This window comes from Columba livia, chromosome 3 (genome assembly GCF_036013475.1).
Source record: "Columba livia isolate bColLiv1 breed racing homer chromosome 3, bColLiv1.pat.W.v2, whole genome shotgun sequence".
In the NCBI taxonomy this organism is placed as follows: Eukaryota; Metazoa; Chordata; class Aves; order Columbiformes; family Columbidae; genus Columba; species Columba livia.
In genome coordinates, this window is record NC_088604.1 from 42113845 (window position 1) to 42132237 (window position 18393).

Below are 18393 nucleotides of genomic sequence, written 5' to 3' on the forward strand. Positions count from 1 at the left end.
TAAAACCGACGAACAGGTAATTTAAAAATGTCTGTGTGTAAAGAGCGTGGGGGGATGGCACAGCTTTATTTTCACAGGCTACACGCATGTGCCTCAGCCTGGTGCCTTGTCAATATGGCCTCAGTCACTGTACTACAACTTTTTGAGTTGGAAAGTCTCTCTTCAAGGTTCAGGGGCAAAAGGCATTTCATTGCTGATTCAGAGATTATTAATATTTACTGTGTTCGGATTGAGAGAATCCTATGCATAATTTTGTAGTTGTTTGGCTCACGGTGCAAAAGAAATGCAAATACCTTATAATTTTGATTGTTCTACATGCAGCTCATTACAGTCTTATTCTTATGCACATTTTTAATTTAAAATAAGAAGAAAAAGATTTTTATCTCTAAGGCTCTTCAGCATTGAGGTTTGAATCACTCATTTTCTATGCTGCCCACAACTATAAGGTAGTACCTGATTGAGACAATTGCAAAGAGAGTCTGGAGGCTATGCTGTATGCTTCTGTACTAACTTCTAAAAATATTCACATGCAACTTATAGCTTTAAAAAATTGTGTTGTGGGGTTTTTTTTCCTCGTTGTTTTTTTCTTTCTCAGAAACAATTCTTCACCCGTATGTTTTTATTCTCAAATGGCTGATATAGTGCAATGTAGTTCACCTTACTTAAATAAAGTGCTTAACTTGATATCCTAAACTCTCTGGGTTTTGTCCTTTGTAGTATCTGGAGAGAGAGAAGGACTGAGACCCTTTAGAGGTCCTAATTTAGGCCTTATGGAAATCCCTGTTCAGTTTTTAAGAGCAGAAGTTCATAGCCTTCAGTGGACTTTGTTTCAGAGCTTTAGTAAATGTCCTGGTTTATCCACGGATTTTGCTCCTGGACTTGAGATTTGAAGAGCCACAGTGGTGCTGACAGCAGCCAACTGAGATGAACAGTGAGTTTTGAGCCAAGAGGTTTCAGTCTGGAACACCTGAGGCTCGCTCTGTTAGGTAAACTCTCAGGAGAGGCCAAATCATGTGCAAGTTTATAGCCAAAATATGTATTTCTAGTGTTTTCAAACACTGAGCTAATAAACCCCAAGTTTTGCTTTTTGAAATACCCTCAGTGCCTTAAAGTAAATGCTGTAGTAACTGTTGCTTTTAGGACTCTTTTTGGCTTACCAATTAGTAGGAGCAGATCTAGAGCACTGTCTGATATGCTAACAATACAAAGATATTAATTTAATTTTCTTTTTTCTGGCCTAGCATTTTTCTTAAGCAACAGAACAACTGTTCAGGTGAGATTTCTGTTAAGAGATTTGTGGTTCTTTCTGTTTCCTTGGTAATTTATCATAATCAGACTGTCATGGAGAAATCTGATCATTTGTGTTGAACATATATCAGTCCAGGAAAATACTTCCCTCCACTTTTCCATATTTAAAATTGTCCTTTCTCCTAATACAAAAATCTTCACCATGTTATTGTATTTTAAGATTTCTATTTGTTCTAATGCAACAGTATGAATTCATTGTTTCACAACCTTATGAAATTTAATGTTTCCTTTTATTTGTTGTTTCTAAAAAACAACAACAAACCCAAACCTCAAAAAACTCATTTTTTTTTTCACAACCGCTGAGACTTTTTAGCTTAATCTCACTTATTGGAGACCTCAGAAGTTATAAAATAGCATGATTCCTTTGTGGTCTGTGTGGCTGCAACATGGACACATCAACTAAAGATCAGACCAAGATGACTTTAAAGGGGTTCCCATGGCCTCTGCCTCTCACAGAGCCCAGGCTTAGAGGAGTGTTTGCTCTCAAGAGCACTGTGGACGTAAACTGTTCCTGACACTGACTTTGTGACTTAAAGTAGTTTCCAGTTGAAGCTGGGTCTAACAAGTATATCAAGCTTTTCGGACTCGTAAAGTAGCTTGGCTTTTCTGGTTAGAAAACTGGCTGTGGTGCCAGGAGGAGGTCTGTTGTGTTCCCGAGCAGAGGAGCATGAAAAGGGTTGCCAAATGGGCAAGACACAGGTGTGACAGGCTCTCGTGTCTCCTGGGAGAGATGGCAGCCCAAAAGACCAGGTAACTACTTATTGCAGGATTATCTTCAACAGGGGTGAAACTCTTGAATTCAGCTTTAACCTCCACTGTCTCTGTGCCCGCCACGGTACATATGTGGTACATACATCATTAACAGCAGGGAGGGAAGGACCACACTTTGGGGCTGTGAGAATTGGATTGCCAAAGTTACCGTACTGGAAGCAGAAGCAGCCATTGAAATGCAAAGAAATCACCATCCAACATGCAGGTGTGTTTAGATGTACACTCCAACTGTGCCACAATATATTTTTCCATCTGTTTTCTGCTATTTTGAGAAAGTACTCCATTGCTAAATCAAGTAATGTAACCTTGGAGAAGAAAAATCCTTTGGGTTAAGGCTTTAGAGTAAGAGAATTAATCTAGTTTGAAAATCCTGTCCTTCTGAGGGTCTACTTCTGTCATTTACTTAGTTTAGAAGATGAATATGGCAAAATATATTATTTATTAAAGTTGATATAGGCACTAGGCTGTAGCTTCCTTTTCTCACACGCTCATACATTAAAATTAATAGAAAAGAAGCTTCTAGCAGTTTAAACAGAATTTGCCTATATGGCACTAGGAGTCTTTCCTTATTTTTGTAAATTATTTAGCAGTGGTACAAATATTTTAAACTTCAAAATTGTGGATGGTCTCTTTGTTTTTGCTTGCTTAGTTGTTTGCGTTTTAAACACAGTTGTAATTTCAAGTGCTATTGGTATTTCCTTAGAGAAGTCTGAATGTCTTTCCTTGCAGTGTCATAATGTATATTGTGGCTTTGAGCTGATTTTTTTGCTAATACTGATTATAGTTGCTAATCACTACTGCAAGAGAGGCTAAAAAATAGGTGTTATAATCTGTATATAAATGGGGTAATTTTGGAGTTTCTACATAGGCATCAGCTTTCTAAGTCTGGATTAAACAAAACCTGAGTAAAGATGGTAAAACTTGCGTTGATAAATGCCATGTGTTCATTAGTGTTAGTTTTTCCTCCTTTAAACTGAAGGAAATTTAGAACTGTATTACAGTCCATCAGTGACTATTTCTACTACAAGCAAAACATCTGGGAACCTAATTTTCTTTCTTTTGAACTTTTCCCTCTCTGGCTTTCCAGTAGCTGCCAAACAATCCAGTTACTAGAATATCTGTTCACCCACATAAGTAACTCAATTTTCTTCCATGCTTCTATAGTATGAGACACCATGTTTTGCTAGAGAGCTCTATCACAATGTGTCCTGCATACCAAAGGTGTAAGTCTAAGGCTCAGTTTGTGAGTGCCCCTAAAACCATATGACTTGTTCTATAGTCCTGTGTCACAATTTAGGAGATAAATATGTTCTGTGAATATACATATAAATACCTACATTTGTAGTTTAAATTCCTAGCAATTAGTTTTAAGCAGTGTCCCAAAATGAATTTGTGGGATTTAAAAATCAAGTAACATTCATTGTTATAAACCGCAAGATAAGGAGATTAAGACATTATAACTGTTATTTCATATGAGCTTTGCTCTGCATCAGAGTGCCACAGATTAGGTGTGGGTCACACAGGGCGCTGTTGCCAAATTGTGTTCAGCAGTAGCTCGAGTTAATCTGGACAGGAGTTTCTAAACACGTTGTGATTCCCAGAACTCAGCTCCCTCCCTAAGGCCCAGTGGAGCTTCTCTGCTGATTATCAAATGCTTACAGGCCACCCAGGTGATGTAGCGTTCTTAGGCCTACTTTCTAAATTAATAACTTTCTAAATTAATACAGCAAAATGCAGCACTCCACTGCAAACTGACCTCAGGTGTGGAGCCTGGTAAGAGCCAGTAGCTCCCTAAGCCCACAAAAGACAGCCTGTGATTCACCTTACCCCTCCCCATTGCTGGTGCAGTTGCTCTTCAGAAATAAAAGGTAAAAGCAGTGTAGACCAAAGATACCTTTAGGTGTAGCATGTAGAGGATCCCAAAGAGGTTAGTTTGGAAATCTGGAAATTTAGTTTGGAAAGATTTAAAAGTTTTCATCAATAAAGATGCAGGTCAGATGAGTAGGGATGAAATAGTGGAGGAAAGGCCAACAAAAGGTAAGCGCCAACAAAAAATCTTTATATCACATTGCACCGTTGCTGTGGTTTAGCAATTCTGTGATCTTAGGGAAACTTTAAGTGTTATTGGTTTCAGTGAAACATTTGTGCAGCTCCAGGAACACTCTCAGTACAGACCAAACTCTGTATGAACCAAGTTGCTTTTGCCAAATTTCATTCAGCAGAGAAAATATCTTGTAATGAAGATGTCCATCCCCTCTGTTGTAGGTCCTCACACATCACATATGCACAAATGAATGCAGATATTTTGTCTGTGAAAGTTATGAATATATGTAGTGTTCCTTGCTTGCTTATGTACTATTTACTGGAGGTGAGTTGGAGGAGAAGAAAGGAAAGAGGAAAGGTAAAGTTCTGAGATATTAGCAGGCATTAATATTAAACTTCCTTTAAAAGCCTTGTGGTTACCAAGACCTAGTTTATGTTAGAGTCTGTAATGTATGTTGTTATAGCACAGGTGATACCTCCTGAACACCATTTTAGATGTAAGTGAAGCCATGAACTATTAGCAGAAGAAACCAGTCTGTTGGATGCAAGTGATGATGGATAAGAATTCATTTTTTGTAAACTGTTCTCCTTTAATATAGCAACCTACACATCATTCATTTGGTATGAATTCAGTTACTGTCTTCAACATGATGAAGATAGTGTGAATTCCACTTGAATTTCAAGTGTCTAGTCAGTGATGAGAGCTAAGTGCCTCTGAAGGCTTTGAGGAATGATTCATATGGCTTCAGACATGGAATAGGGACTTGCCTAAAACCACTCACTGGGAAACACCCAACACATGAATTTGGTGGATTTAGAACATGTGAATAAAATGCTCAATGATCTCAAGTCTATAAACACTTTCAAATATATTTACATAATTCTTTGTTTACTAACAGGTCTAAACACATATTGGTAATGCACATTTTGAAGCTCAATACAGGAGCTGAATAGCAGTGTGCAGAGAAGGTGTTTCAAATTAATCTTAATTAAGAAGGTGATTTTAGTTTGTCATCTTCCCTCTCCGAAATAATAAGGAAGCAGCAATAAACGTGGTATGCAATGTGTGTATGAAAGCCATGAGTAAGACAGAAGCTTTTCAGACCAGCTCCTAGATGGGACATTCCCATAAGCAATACAGGGCAGTAAGTTTTAGATTGAACTGTTGTTGTCATACAACTAGTTAGAGACTCCTGCTCCACGAGTTCTTTGTCAGGATGAGACAAAGTGTCAAGCAGAGGAGTCTGTTCTCATCCAGAACTAGTCAATGTCTTTGTTAATGACCTGGATGAAGGAATAATATGGGGCTTATGTTTTTGAACAGTCAGAGTGTGGAATGGTCTTCACTTCTGAAAATACGATTAGGACTGAGAATTATTTCAACGGATTGGAGCAGTGGCCCGAAGTAAATAGCAGAGAGTTCAGTGATGGCAGAGAAAGCGCGGCACTTTGTGGAAGTTCTGCAATAAAAAGAGGTGGGAATAGCACTCAGTCATAAGCTTAAACGCGATTCAGCAACATCATAGTGCACTAACAGTCTCGTGTAGTGATGTACAAACAAGAATGGAATAGATTGGTAGGAGCAAAGTGATCCTTCCCATCTATTTGCTACTACTACAGCCTTAAGAGGGAGATTGTATCCAGTTTTCAGCAGCAAACATTAAGAAAGGGGGGCATTTCCTTTCAATAACAGAGAACTGTGAGCCAAGCAACAGAGGTTTAGAAAAGGTGGCCAAAGATGGATTGGGAGACTATTTTTAGTCAGAGAAGAGGAAACTGCAACACACATAACAAAATACATTGCAGGTGGAGAAGGAAAGGAAGGTAGCAGACTGCTTTTTGACCTGTATGGATGGATTAATTTCAAGGGTTGGTCTAGGGTTTCCTGAGCTCTAGAGTTTAAACTCAAAGGTGGAAAATGAGGCAGTGACTTGAAAGGTTTAGAGCTCCTGTGTAGGTAAAAGGAAAATATGTCTGAGAGGACAGCTGAGCATGGGGATTGATGATTTGGTATCTTCATCACTGGAGACTTTCAAGAACAACTTACATGACAGTTCTTGAAATGGTTTAGGCCCTTCCTAGCCTCTTTTTAGATCTAGTTGAATTCAATATGCTTTATGTAATCTAACGTCTATGTTTAATTTTGACTGTTGATGGCAGCTGCAATTGCTGAACAGTTTTAGAGTCTGTCTTACCACTTTCTCTCAGTCCCAAACCAGCAGAGCCTTTTCTCTGCCTCTCTCTTCTCTGGCTTAATTTCTGGTGCCTTCATACCTCTCTACTATTCATGACTAAAATAAATGAAGGAAAAAAGTATTGAAGGTTTCAGTATGTATTTTGTTGTATTCCTTCAATATTTTGTTATAAATAGTACGAAAGATGGAGGGCAGAAAGTGTATTTCTTTCTAATAATCTGTCTAACCATAATCTTACTTTTCTTTCTAGTGTATTTGTGGTATCCAGTGATCACAGAGTCTCTACATTTATATTATTGCACCAGCAGCTTGATTCTTGTATATCGTGGTCTCCTGCAGCATCACTAGCAGTCTGCACAGCAAGAGTATTGCATAGCAGTATGGCAACCTGATAATGCTATGGAAATTCTTTAGGGGGACTGTTGCAATAAAAAGCTTTTACGTATATTATAGATGGAAGTTTAGTAAGTATATCTTATGTTGACTCACATGCATTCGTAACTACTTTTTCTATTGATTGATTTCACTACTGAGGCAAGTATATAGCTCTTCTTGGAATGCAAGCAGTTTTCAAAAGACCAAATTTTGACAGAATTGTACACAAATGATTGGTGTCTTGTTTTTCCCTCCCTTCCTCCCACTTTTAGCTGGCTGTGAGGTGGCTGGAACACAACTGCCACTACCAGTACATGGATGAACTTCTACAGTATGTCCGCTTTGGCCTTATGGACGTGGATACGCTGCACACCGTAGCTCTTTCGCATCCTCTTGTCCAAGCCAGTGAAACTGCGACAGCGCTGATTAACGAGGCCTTGGCTTACCATCAGAGCGTCTATGCACAGCCCGTTTGGCAAACCAGAAGGACAAAACCTCGCTTCCAGTCAGACACTCTTTACATTATTGGTGGGAAAAAACGTGAAATCTGTAAAGTGAAGGAACTGCGATACTTCAATCCGGTAGATCAAGAGAACGTTCATATCGCAGGGATTGCCAACTGGAGTGAGCTGGCACCCATGCCTGTCGGGAGAAGCCACCACTGTGTCGCTGTCATGGGAGACTTTCTTTTCGTTGCTGGTGGAGAGGCAGAGCACTCCACAGGGCGTTCCTGTGCGGTGAGAACTGCCTGTCGCTACGACCCCCGCACCAACTCATGGGCTGAGATAGCTCCAATGAAGAACTGTCGGGAACACTTTGTGCTGGGAGCAGTGAATGAGTACCTCTATGCAGCAGGGGGCAGAAATGAGTTGCGTCAAGTGTTACCCACCGTGGAACGCTACTGCCCCAAGAAGAACAAGTGGACCTTTGTACAGTCCTTTGACCGATCGCTCTCATGCCATGCAGGATATGTGGTGGATGGTCTTCTTTGGATATCAGGTAGAAAACGTTTCACACAGTTTGAGGTACTAACAAAATACCAAACTACTGTCTCGAACAAAACTAGTAAAACTTCTTTGATTTATACATCAGGATAACTTTTGTCTTAGGGGATGGGTATTTCAAGGAATTTAAGCCTGGAAGCATACAATCAAGCCTGATTAGGAGTATAGGAGCATAACAGAAATTATACTTTTTTTTTCTTTTTTTTTGTGTCTGCTAAATATCTCTCTGTGTTTCAAAGCTGCATCTATCATATATGCTACCTCTACTCACCATTCATAAATCACAGTGAATCGAAATGATAATGCATTTTTGGACAAATTTCAGATGACAAATTCTGTGTGCTTCTCAAAAACAAAAAGCAAGACCCAGTTTCTCTAGTATGATCTGGTACCACTGTGCCTTACTCCTGATAATGAAATGGAGAAATAAGGGGGTTTTGGCTTGGATAGATCCAGGGCTTGAAGGCAGGGGTATGCACTGCTCCCATGTGCTCTTCACAATATTGTAATAGGCCAAGATGCTGCTAGAAACCATGCGTGGCTCTGACTGTCCATAACAAGTGCACAGAACTGCTTGGACGTAATCATAGCTTTATAGCACAGATAAATGAAAGTATAGGCCTTGTAATCTTAATTTAATGTATCATTTGCAGCTAAGTCTGATGCACTTTTTATTTTACATCTGCACATTTATGGGAGATGAGAACATTGTGTCATCGGTCTTTGTAGTGACTTTTCTGGTGTTAGTTACTTTGGAATAAGGTTAATGCTGTCTACAGAAGATTTGACAGAAAAATATCCACCTTTTAGTAAGGAGTGTGTCACGCAAGGTTATAAAGTTGTAATATTTATCAAGGAAGTTAATGAGTAAATTGGGCTAGCCCTTGAAGAAAATGTTCAGCGATTGCCATCTTCACTGTAGATACCCTCTGGGGATTTTAATACCGTCTGGGATCCCTCTGGTGAAAAGATAGTGTAGGAATGAAAGATTAAGTTAACTGCTTAAGCCTTCGCTGTGCTTTTCAAAGTATATCATTCAGGTTAGCAGAGCTCCTTGCAGATATATCTTTTTGCCCATATGGATTAAGTGCCTGCTGGGAATGGATTCCCAAGCATTGACAGGGGAGTTAGCAGGTATCTATTTTTATAGATATACACTAAAATCATGAATTTGAATGGCTTTGGAATTAAAAGCATGATAGAACACAGGAAATCACCTAGATCCCTGGCAGGTGCTTTGGGTCACTTTGTTCGACAACTGGCATCAAGAGTGTCTTGTACAAGAGTTTGTGCTGTGTGTTAATCCTGAAGTGTGCTTTGAGACCCAGGCACAGCGTACAAACAGGATTTCTGCTTTAGGGTACCTGCTGAGCGTGTTCAGAGCATCTCCCTGTTTATTTACTACCTTTCCTATTTTATCAGTGGAAAGAGATGTGTGTCTGTGATGAGGAATTCAAATATGTGGATGCTACTACTGCTACGTCTTGATTTTTACTTTATTTTTTTCCCCCTCATCTTGTGGTTTACATTTGACAGTCTGTTTATCGAAAATAGAGCTTTTTAGGAAATTGTGTTCAACATATTAATACAAAATCATGGAACGAGCACTAGAAACATCCATCAGAGTGTGGTCCCTGCTCCAGTACAGGCAAAAAGTAACATTTTTTTTCTTAAATTCTTTTTCTTTTGGGTGGGGGGGGAACAACCAACCAAAAAAGAACCACACCAAAAAAAACAGAGGGAAGTATTTGATGGAGGTTTTAAAGTTAAATGTGTGACTATTCTCAGAAAGGGAAAATTATGCTGAGGATTAATTAATGTGCTTAGTTACGTAAGTGAAATGCATGCCTGCCTGTGTGCTTAAATACTATCTGCATATATATATTGAAGCAGTGTGATATTCTGTTCAAGGATATGCTTCTAATACAGCTGTTGAATCAGGGAAAGAGGTAAGTGAAAGCCTGTTAGATGAACTCTTTAAAACTGGGCAAAACAACAAGAATATTTTATTAATATTGTTTCACTTATATTTGAAAATGTTACCAACATATCTTTGTTGTAAAGTCACAGTAAGGAGCAATGTTTTGGCATTGGAGTAAGATAGACGAGACTTTTTGGTTGTATTTTGTATAGTTTTTGAGAAAATGCTTAGCAGTTTCGAGATGTTAGATTCAGACAGGTTATTATGAATTACGAGAGCATTCTGTGCTATACTTCAGTAGGGTATTGATCTGAATTATGTACTCACAGATTGAAAACTGGGTTCTGTGTATTGAATAGAGTTATTATATAAATAAAAGTAGAGGGAGATGCAGTAACTGTAGCTAGCATTCTATTAATTAGTTGCTTAGGGCCAGAATGTAGCTCGCTGAATGCGCGTATATTCAGGAGCAGGGGAACGGTAGAGAGAGACGTTTTATTGTTCCAAAAATATCAGTAGTCACTGCTCAAAAAATCCACTGTTCATCGTCAAATGGAAGGTGTTATCATAAGAGTAATCAGTAATGCAGGAGGGAGCCTAATTTTGAAGTATGTGGCCTAAAATTAGGTAATTAAAAAATTAGTCTGTGTTAGGGCTGTTTCTGAGCTGTATCTCTGCTGATTTTTCTGGGAAATACAGGTCATCAACAAGAGCTCTCAAAGTCAGTCTGCTACTACCACCTGGCAAGGTAACCATGAAAATGGGCCCAGTTTTTTAGTAAGTGAATAAATTAAATAGTGATAATATAAGTTTCTAGCCCTTGTATTTGTGAAACAAGTCATCAAAACATGACCTGCACACAGACAATTTACTTTACAGCCAAAGTATCGGTGCCTTTGCTACGGCCCCTTGTCTTCTACAGGCTTTGCTAATCAAAAGCTGACTAGACTTAAGGGGTTTCCGTTATTATTGGGATTCATTTTCAGCTTTACTTTGCTACTCCTTTGAGACAAATATGAGAAGGAATCAAAAATAACAGAGCATAAAATCACAGCAAAGGCAGCAAGGGAAGTAAATGTGCCAAAGAAAACGCTGTATAAATGTAAGCACATGCTGGCAGTAGGAGATGAGTGGACGGTGTTTCAGGTGACAGAGGGACCCCCAAGCTGCCACCACCCCTTTGGGGTTTTTAGCCTGCCAGAAGGTGCGCAGGGAGGCTTCTGCACCCTGGAAGCAGTTGGACTCTATGGTCAGCACAAGTGGGTTCAGCTCTCAAGTTTTCTGAGCTCCGTGTATTGCGGAACATGTTTTCATATTTGTGTCATTATTTTTTTTCTCATATTTGAAAAATAATTTTCACAGCTCACATTTTATTTAGTTTTCTTGTTTTAAAAAAGAAGATGAGAATTCATTAAAATAAGTTCTCTGTATTGACAGAACAGCATCGGGCAGATGGCTTTAAAATTTTATAGTAAAAGATGAATCTTACAGGTCCCGGTTAACATCTGACACCATGACCTGTTTCGCAGACAAATTGCATGCCACATGCTTGAAAAGTGAAAGAGAAACAAAATGTACCAAACCCTCTGGAGTTCTATGTTACTAACAATTGTTCCCTATAAAAGCAGGGAAATATTTTCTGCAGGAGTGAGGACTTGAACCATGCCCATTCGCCTGCGTCTTCCATGGTGCACACGTGCAGATCTGGAGACCTGCTTTTCTATATACGTTAACCTTTCTCCTTCCCTATATGTGTAGTGCTGGTGGGGCCAGAGAGGGGCAGAGAACCTCTGCCAGGCGGTTCAGCTCTGAGCCGTTCCTGCACCCGCAGCTGGGAATAAGGAGGCTCCTCAAGTGCTCCAGAGATTAGCACATGAAAAGTCTTCTCTAAAGCGAAGTATTATGCTGTTGTTTCGCAGAGGTCCAACTTGCCTGACCTTAAGTGTGTCAGCTAAAAATCACATCTTGACATGCACGTGGAAACTCAGCTTGGGAGGTGGAGGGGAAACAAGCCAACCCTGTACAGTTGCTTTGTATTTAACAGCTTTTTCTTGAAGATTCAAGATTCTGGGGGTTTTATTATTATTTTTCCTCTAATGGTAGAGATTTTGACCAAGGAAATGGTGGAGATCATATATCTTTGAGAATTATTCTGAATTAGCAAGTGGCTTGGAGAAAAAGTATTGTTACCTTACTATCAATATGCTGTTTGTTCTGAGAAGAATTTTTTTTTTTTCCTCAATAAATGCCTATAAATTGTTTAATGAAAATCAGATCTGAAATAAATACAAATACATGGTATCTAACCAAATCAAGTTTTGTGGTGCGTCTGGCAGAGAAATTACCAGGACTGGAAGCTTAACAAGTACGTAAAAATTGCCTCAGTGACCCAGTCTTAGTCTGCATATGGAACAGTGTTTCTTTATTTTTATTATTATTATTATATTTGAATGAAGAAAATGGATCTTGCACCTTTCAAGAATGGACATATGGGCAAACTAGGAGTTCTGTCCCTCTGATTTGCAGCTGGATTGCATCTGGGTTGGGAGTGTGTTAATTAGAGCTGCTGGTGGTGTTGCCCAGGGCACTCATTAAAGTGGGAGAATATGTTCCCCCTCGGCTGTCCTCACTGCACTGGGGCTGGCTCAAGCAAAAAGCAGTGGGCTTGCATGTTGAGGAAGGATTATCTTGTGTTTAACACACAGACATGTAAGAGAGGAGAAATTTCTGGTTTAAAATAACAGAGCACCTTGGGGCATGTGTCATGAGTTGCTGTATATTCCCTCGGTTTGCTGGAAGGAATACACGTGGGAGCTCTTTGCCAACATGTAGTTTTACACGTCTCCGAGCAAACCTGGATTCATGCGTTCAGCCTAGCGCTTGGGGACTTCCGAGAGAGCTGTGAGATTTTTCTGGGGGATTTGGATTCGATTAGATTTCTCACGTCATATGGAGGTCTCACCAGGACACATTATAAATATGGATTATAAATTTTCAATTGGGAGAAAAAGGTGTTGAATCTACTGCCTCCCACCCTTCTCTTTTTGGAAGTGTCTTCATTGAAGGTGCTTTTCAGTGCAGTCTGTGGACTGTTTGCGGGACTGTAACAACCCAAAATATTCCCCATGTTTGGGGAAGGGCTGGATGAGGCGATTCTTGGACTCCTGCAGCAACATCTCTGTGTAGAGGGGCACTGTTGCATGACTTGGGAAATTACGGGTCTTGGAGGGCTTACAAAGTGGGATTTACAGACCGCAAGGGAGAGAGCAGCTGTGGCAGTGTAAAAACACTGTAAGCCCGTGGGCTGGATGCTGTAAGGGCAAGAAACACACAGGCTTGTCCTGACAGTGCTCCTGGCCTTCCAGAAACTCCAGTCCACCAAGCAAGCTGCTCATGTCAAAGCAGGGCAATCATTGCTCTCAGTTATTAAAACCCAGCGAGAGCCGGCCAAACCGTAAATTTTCTGTCATTTACCCAGCCAGATGTGGGTTTTTTTGTTTTTCTTTCCTTAACTGATGGGTTACTACCAGATTGGCTGCTATCGCTCGGCATCAAATTTAATAGCATGGTTTGTATTTTTAAATACTTCTTTTCAAGTGTAGTTACGATGTCTCCCTGCCTTTCTCCTCCTTTTCGTATAGAAAGCAGTGCAGAGAAGTTTAAGAAATTATCTCAGAACTACCCCATTTTTTCAAAGAAAGTATGTATTTTTAGTACTGTTTAACCTTTTTTTCCTTTTCCTATTTTTTTAAGAGACATATTGCTCTTCTTTGCCCTTTCTCAGCTGCCTGGAGAATTGTTAAAAAAAATAGTTCAAGAGGACATTGCAGACTTGTTAAATTTGAATTTTGGCAGAAAATTTTAAACTTTTGCAATAGCACTTCAAAGTTAGAAGGAACTGGAGTTTGAAAATTGATGCAGATATAAGATGGCATATTTAATGACAGATGTATCTATAGAAACCTGTTAAGATGCAGATTATCCCCCTGGGGAGGGGAGATCAAAACTGCCAATCTATAAAATATACTTGTTAGGGGAAGGCATGGAATCTATCTCTGCGAGCACTTTGATTGCAGGGGACAGTGTAGCAGCATGTGGCATCATAACCTAAGAGCAGACAAATCAGCTTGATGACTTTCAAAGCCAAGAATACTGCTGGAGGCAAGGGTACTCCAGTCTAGAAGAAATTAAAACATATAGAGACTGTTATTAATTCCAGATCTATTTTTGTGTAGTCAAATCTGTATGCAAATCCTTAGCATCTCATTTTGGCAGATTAATCTAAAAGTGAAGAGCGGTATGTGAAGGGAATATAATGATAAAACACCACAGATGAGCAATATCGCAGGGGGAAATATGTAAGCTGTGTACTTGATGTGAGGGGCTCTTTGTGAAGAGAGGAACATAATTTTGCTTATTTTATTATTTCATTATTTTACGAGGAAGCAAACCCCTTCTATTCTTCTTCCTCCATATCTTTCCCCCCAAATTAAGGTGTCCTTTCTGAACGGAAATACGTGACCCAGCATTGTGTTTCCAATTCATCTCCTGTAGTTTAACATTCTGGAGGTAATCATCCAAATAACTATGATTTTCATTTTTCAAAACACTAATCTGACAACTTATTTTTAAATATTATGCTAGGAGTGAAAATAAATATGTAAAAGAAAATAAAATTACAAACCAGATATTAGAAAATATTGTTTTGTGTGTGTTGCTGGTGGCCACTAACACTGTGAAGGCTGCACAACAGCGTGGAGACAAATAACAGATTGTGAGATTAGATGTGGGAACAGTCCTTGCTTTCCAATGCATGTCCTTGCGTGTGGACCTCACAGGTGCTGTGATGGGCAGCGTGTCGCACAGTGGGATGGAAACAGCTTGGAAAGGCTACATCTCCTCTCGGCTTTCTTGTCACCTGTAAGTGTCTCTGAGCTGGGTGCTTGTGCTACCGTAACTGGCTGGTGCTTGCCGAGATGCACCCAAAACCCAGTATTACTCCTCCCTGCTACTGTGGCTGAAGACAAGACTCTTGAATAGATTTGTCCATAGTTTCTGCTATCCATTCATCAGATTCTTGGCCTCACTGGAGTTCTATGGAGTGACCAGAGGCGGTACATCTATGTTAGCCAGTGGTTCAATCCCGGAAAAGCAGATCATCAGATGATCAGATGCCAAGTTTTCTGTATCTACTCCATGTACAGTTCACGTTTTTTGCTTTGGATTAGATTCCTTTTGGTTCTCTGGACCAAATGTTCTCAGTGGTCAGCTGGTACAAAGCCATCTGAAAGACCAGTTGTTATTTCACACCATTATGACCCATTAGAAACTGGAGTGCAGCTGGTGCACATCTGGAGCAGAGCCTCTGGTTTAACTTGAGTGCACAGCAGTACCACCCTGCAGTCTGAAATGACATGTGAGAGGTCGGGGAGTGACTTCGAATTCTCATTGTGGCTCTGAACCAAAGTGCTGTGCCAGGTGCTGCTGGAGGCTGGCAAAATGAAGATTCCCCAGTACAGACCCATGTTAAGGCTGGTTAAGGATAAAAGAAAAAACCCAATGGCTGTAGTAGGACCAGGCCATAGCTCAGCTGGCAGGAATGAAGCAGCTCTACCACTGCTCTGTCTGAAATGGAGGATATCCTCACAAATAATTAGGCATCAACATATGTAATGACAGATAAAATTCCTTCCTCTCATTGCTGGGGAGTTTGTCTGTCATTGGCACGTGCTGTTGAAACTGTAATATAAAATGTTTGTGTGTCACTGTGAGTTTCACTGGTGTGCCCTAGTGATGTCCAGACCTTCTGGTGGCGTGAAAGGTGAGGGGCAGCTTGCAGGTGTTATTTCTGGTCCCATCTTCCCGTGGGACATGGGTGGTGACAGGGAGCACCGGGATGTGTGGCAATGCTGCAGTGACACCACGTCCCCAGGAAGCTTAAGCTCACTCAAGCATGTGGTTACACTGGTAAGATTACAGACTTGAGATGCAAGTTTTTTTCCACCAGTTTACTCAGTGAGATTTGCCATTTAAAACCAATAGAGTACAGGATGATTGGGAATTAAACATATGCTCTGTTGAGATAAGTAGTTGGCTTGTGGCATCTACTTTGGTCAGACTCTATTCTGGGCTTTTCTGAGGTGCTTTACACCTCGTTTTCTAAAGGTATGTATGCTAAATGGTAGAGTTATTTCTGATCACTATGGAGGAACCTCCCAACGTAAGTCTACAACTAAACGAGGAGAGATGTTCTTTCTGTAATACAGATTGAATACAGAATTGCCTTCAAACATCGAGGTGACTGCAGTTGCACAGGGTTGCGCTTTGCTTTCCAGCTGGCGGTGGTGTCCCAGGTCACACTCCCGGTGAGGCAGAGCTCCTCTTGACCTCTTCCTTCTCTCTGCTGCCAGCCCACCCCCTCCTTCTTCAAACCCTGTCACACACCACACGCTCCTTCCAACAGGGACACGGGTCTTCTCTCTGTGTCTTGATGCCGGCTGAATGCACAGTTTATAAACAGATCAGTTTTTATCTTGGTTTTAGCCCATAGAATTAGCTTTACAAAGGAAGTATTTGGGGGGGGAGTGCCGTTGCTATTTTGTGTTTCTAGATGTTTGACTAATGTGCTACTTATTACCTTGTAACCAGATTAAAAACTGTAGTGGAATGTAAGCATAAGTCGTGGTATGCAATATAATTGTGCCAGCAAATGAACCCAGAATTGTTTATTTTGCCGCACCTTATCTTGGTCCTGGTTTTGCTCATATAGAAGAAATGTAATCTCTATAAATCTTTTATAGGAGGAGTCACAAATACCGCACAGTATCAAAACAGGCTCATGGTCTATGATCCTAAGCAGGTGGGTGTCTATGTTCTATGTTTTTCTCATACGTTTTGCTTCAAACAGATCTCTTAGCAAATACATACAATGACTTTGTAAGTCTAAAAATGCTGACCATTTAGTTAGTGGTCTTTTAAATTCACTTCTTACTGATGTGTGAATGTAACAGAGTAATGGAGACCCTGACTTTTTATTATATTTTTTTAAGCCTGTAGGTGTTAGAAACATCTAGATTAAATGCAGAAATGTGCTTTAAATCCCCTATATTTATCGGTATTTATTTTGCTTGTTCATTTTTTTTTGTAATCCAGCAGCCCAGGGCAATGTGTACTCAAAGTCAGTGGGACAAAACTGCTTCTTGTCATTGACATTTCTGCTTTGAATTGCATATATGGGCTTTTTGTTTTCTGCATACTTTCAGAACTGTACTACCTGGCAATGACTTATTCTGCTGACTGCAAGGGTGCTTATCATTTCATTACCCCAGCACCTAAAATAACTTTTAGGGATTATTTCATACATTATGTATGTGTTTTGATTAGGTTAGCATGGCTCAGGAACCATTTCAGAGGGTTAGGGCATGGTTATACCCTCTTGCTTGTATTAGGAATTAGAGGTCCTGAGCTTGCAATCAGTTGCATAGCCTGATTTACACCCACATGGAAGAGTATTGACTTCTCTGATTGTAGGATAGGGGCTTTGATTGCTGTATTTGGAACCAAAATGTGCCAGGACGTACTTCTGTGTGGTTCCCACTGACTTTTTAAAGCAGAGCTTATATGGTTCCTGAAGCAGAGAGGGGCAATGACACACATGCCTCTTTCTTTTTGAGGTTCAGTTTTATGCATTGATTATACAAATGCTGATTCTATCCTAAATCCAAGTAGGAGCTACAGGCAGCAACCTTGTTTTGCTTATGAGTGGGACACATATTTAGATATTGTGTCTCTGCGTATCTTTCACTTCGATTCTTTACTTGCTGATGTGAAAGTTCCGCCCCAAAATACCAGTGGCAGGGCTACTTCAGGGTGATAGACCCGGCGTGGAAAGAGTTACCGAGGAAGCGTGCACGCATTCTTCAAATGAGGTCCGCTTCGTGTTTGTACACACAAGCTCTTTTTAAAAATTCTGCTGGCATATTGTTTACGGTGGGTACTGGAAACCATCACATCTGCTTGCATCTCGCCCAGAATCTCAATAACTCCATCATTCAGCCCCGGCGCTTGCTTCTGCGCGAGGCCTTTGTGGCGAGTCGATAATGCCTGCCATCTGCCAGAGAGCACACAGCTACCTGCCAACAAGCCGGCCGGGGTGACCTCTGCTTCCCCGCCACTGATTAGTATTCACACGCCGGCTTATTAGAAATGACCCCGCCAGGCCCCTCCGTTTCTTTGCCTTTGCGGCGCTTTGTGGCTCACCTGGCAGGCACTGCAGTGGAGGAAGCTAAAGATATAATCAGGGGATGCAGGCAGGCTTTGCAAAGCAGATGGTGTCTATAGTCTGGCGTTAAGAGACTGGACTACTAATGCAAACATTAATGCCTAATATTCAACTATTACACACCGGAATGTATAGCTATATATTGCAGAGGTTAAAAGGCAGTCGTATTAGAGGCTCTTGAGTTATCACAAACAGTAGCATGTGTAATGCAGAGGATTTCCTCACGTATTTTAACTTCTTTCACTTAAATAAATTAATCTTGTCCATTGCCAGGTTGTTTGATTTGGTGAGCATAACACAAGCAATTATTTTCTTACGTTTAAAATGCTGTGCTTTAATCCCTCTTCTTCTGCGTCCTCTTGCCCCTTCTCTGAACAGGTAGAATTCTTGAATATTGTTAACCAGGAAGAAAAATATGCAAAAGGGAGTTACTTTTTAAGTGCCCACAAGTAAAGGGCCAGCATTAAACTAAATACGTGAATCATTTGAGAGGAT

At 40.4% G+C, this 18393-nt stretch overlaps 1 protein-coding gene across 12 annotated transcripts in view; it reads left to right on the forward strand.

Moving 5' to 3' along the window:
* The window catches only part of KLHL32 (kelch like family member 32), a 113969-nt gene that overhangs the window by 89517 nt on the left and 6059 nt on the right, over positions 1 to 18393 (forward strand). For 10 of the 12 annotated variants that reach the window (XM_065056565.1, XM_065056558.1, XM_065056563.1 and 7 more), the window contains 2 exons: positions 6965 to 7691; positions 16418 to 16476. In XM_065056565.1, coding sequence (XP_064912637.1) covers positions 6965 to 7691; positions 16418 to 16476 — 786 coding nt within the window. Of the gene's footprint in view, positions 1 to 6964; positions 7718 to 9624; positions 9646 to 16417; positions 16477 to 18393 lie in introns of those variants that run through there. The other 2 variants (XR_010471254.1, XM_065056569.1) reach the window with 2 other exon arrangements.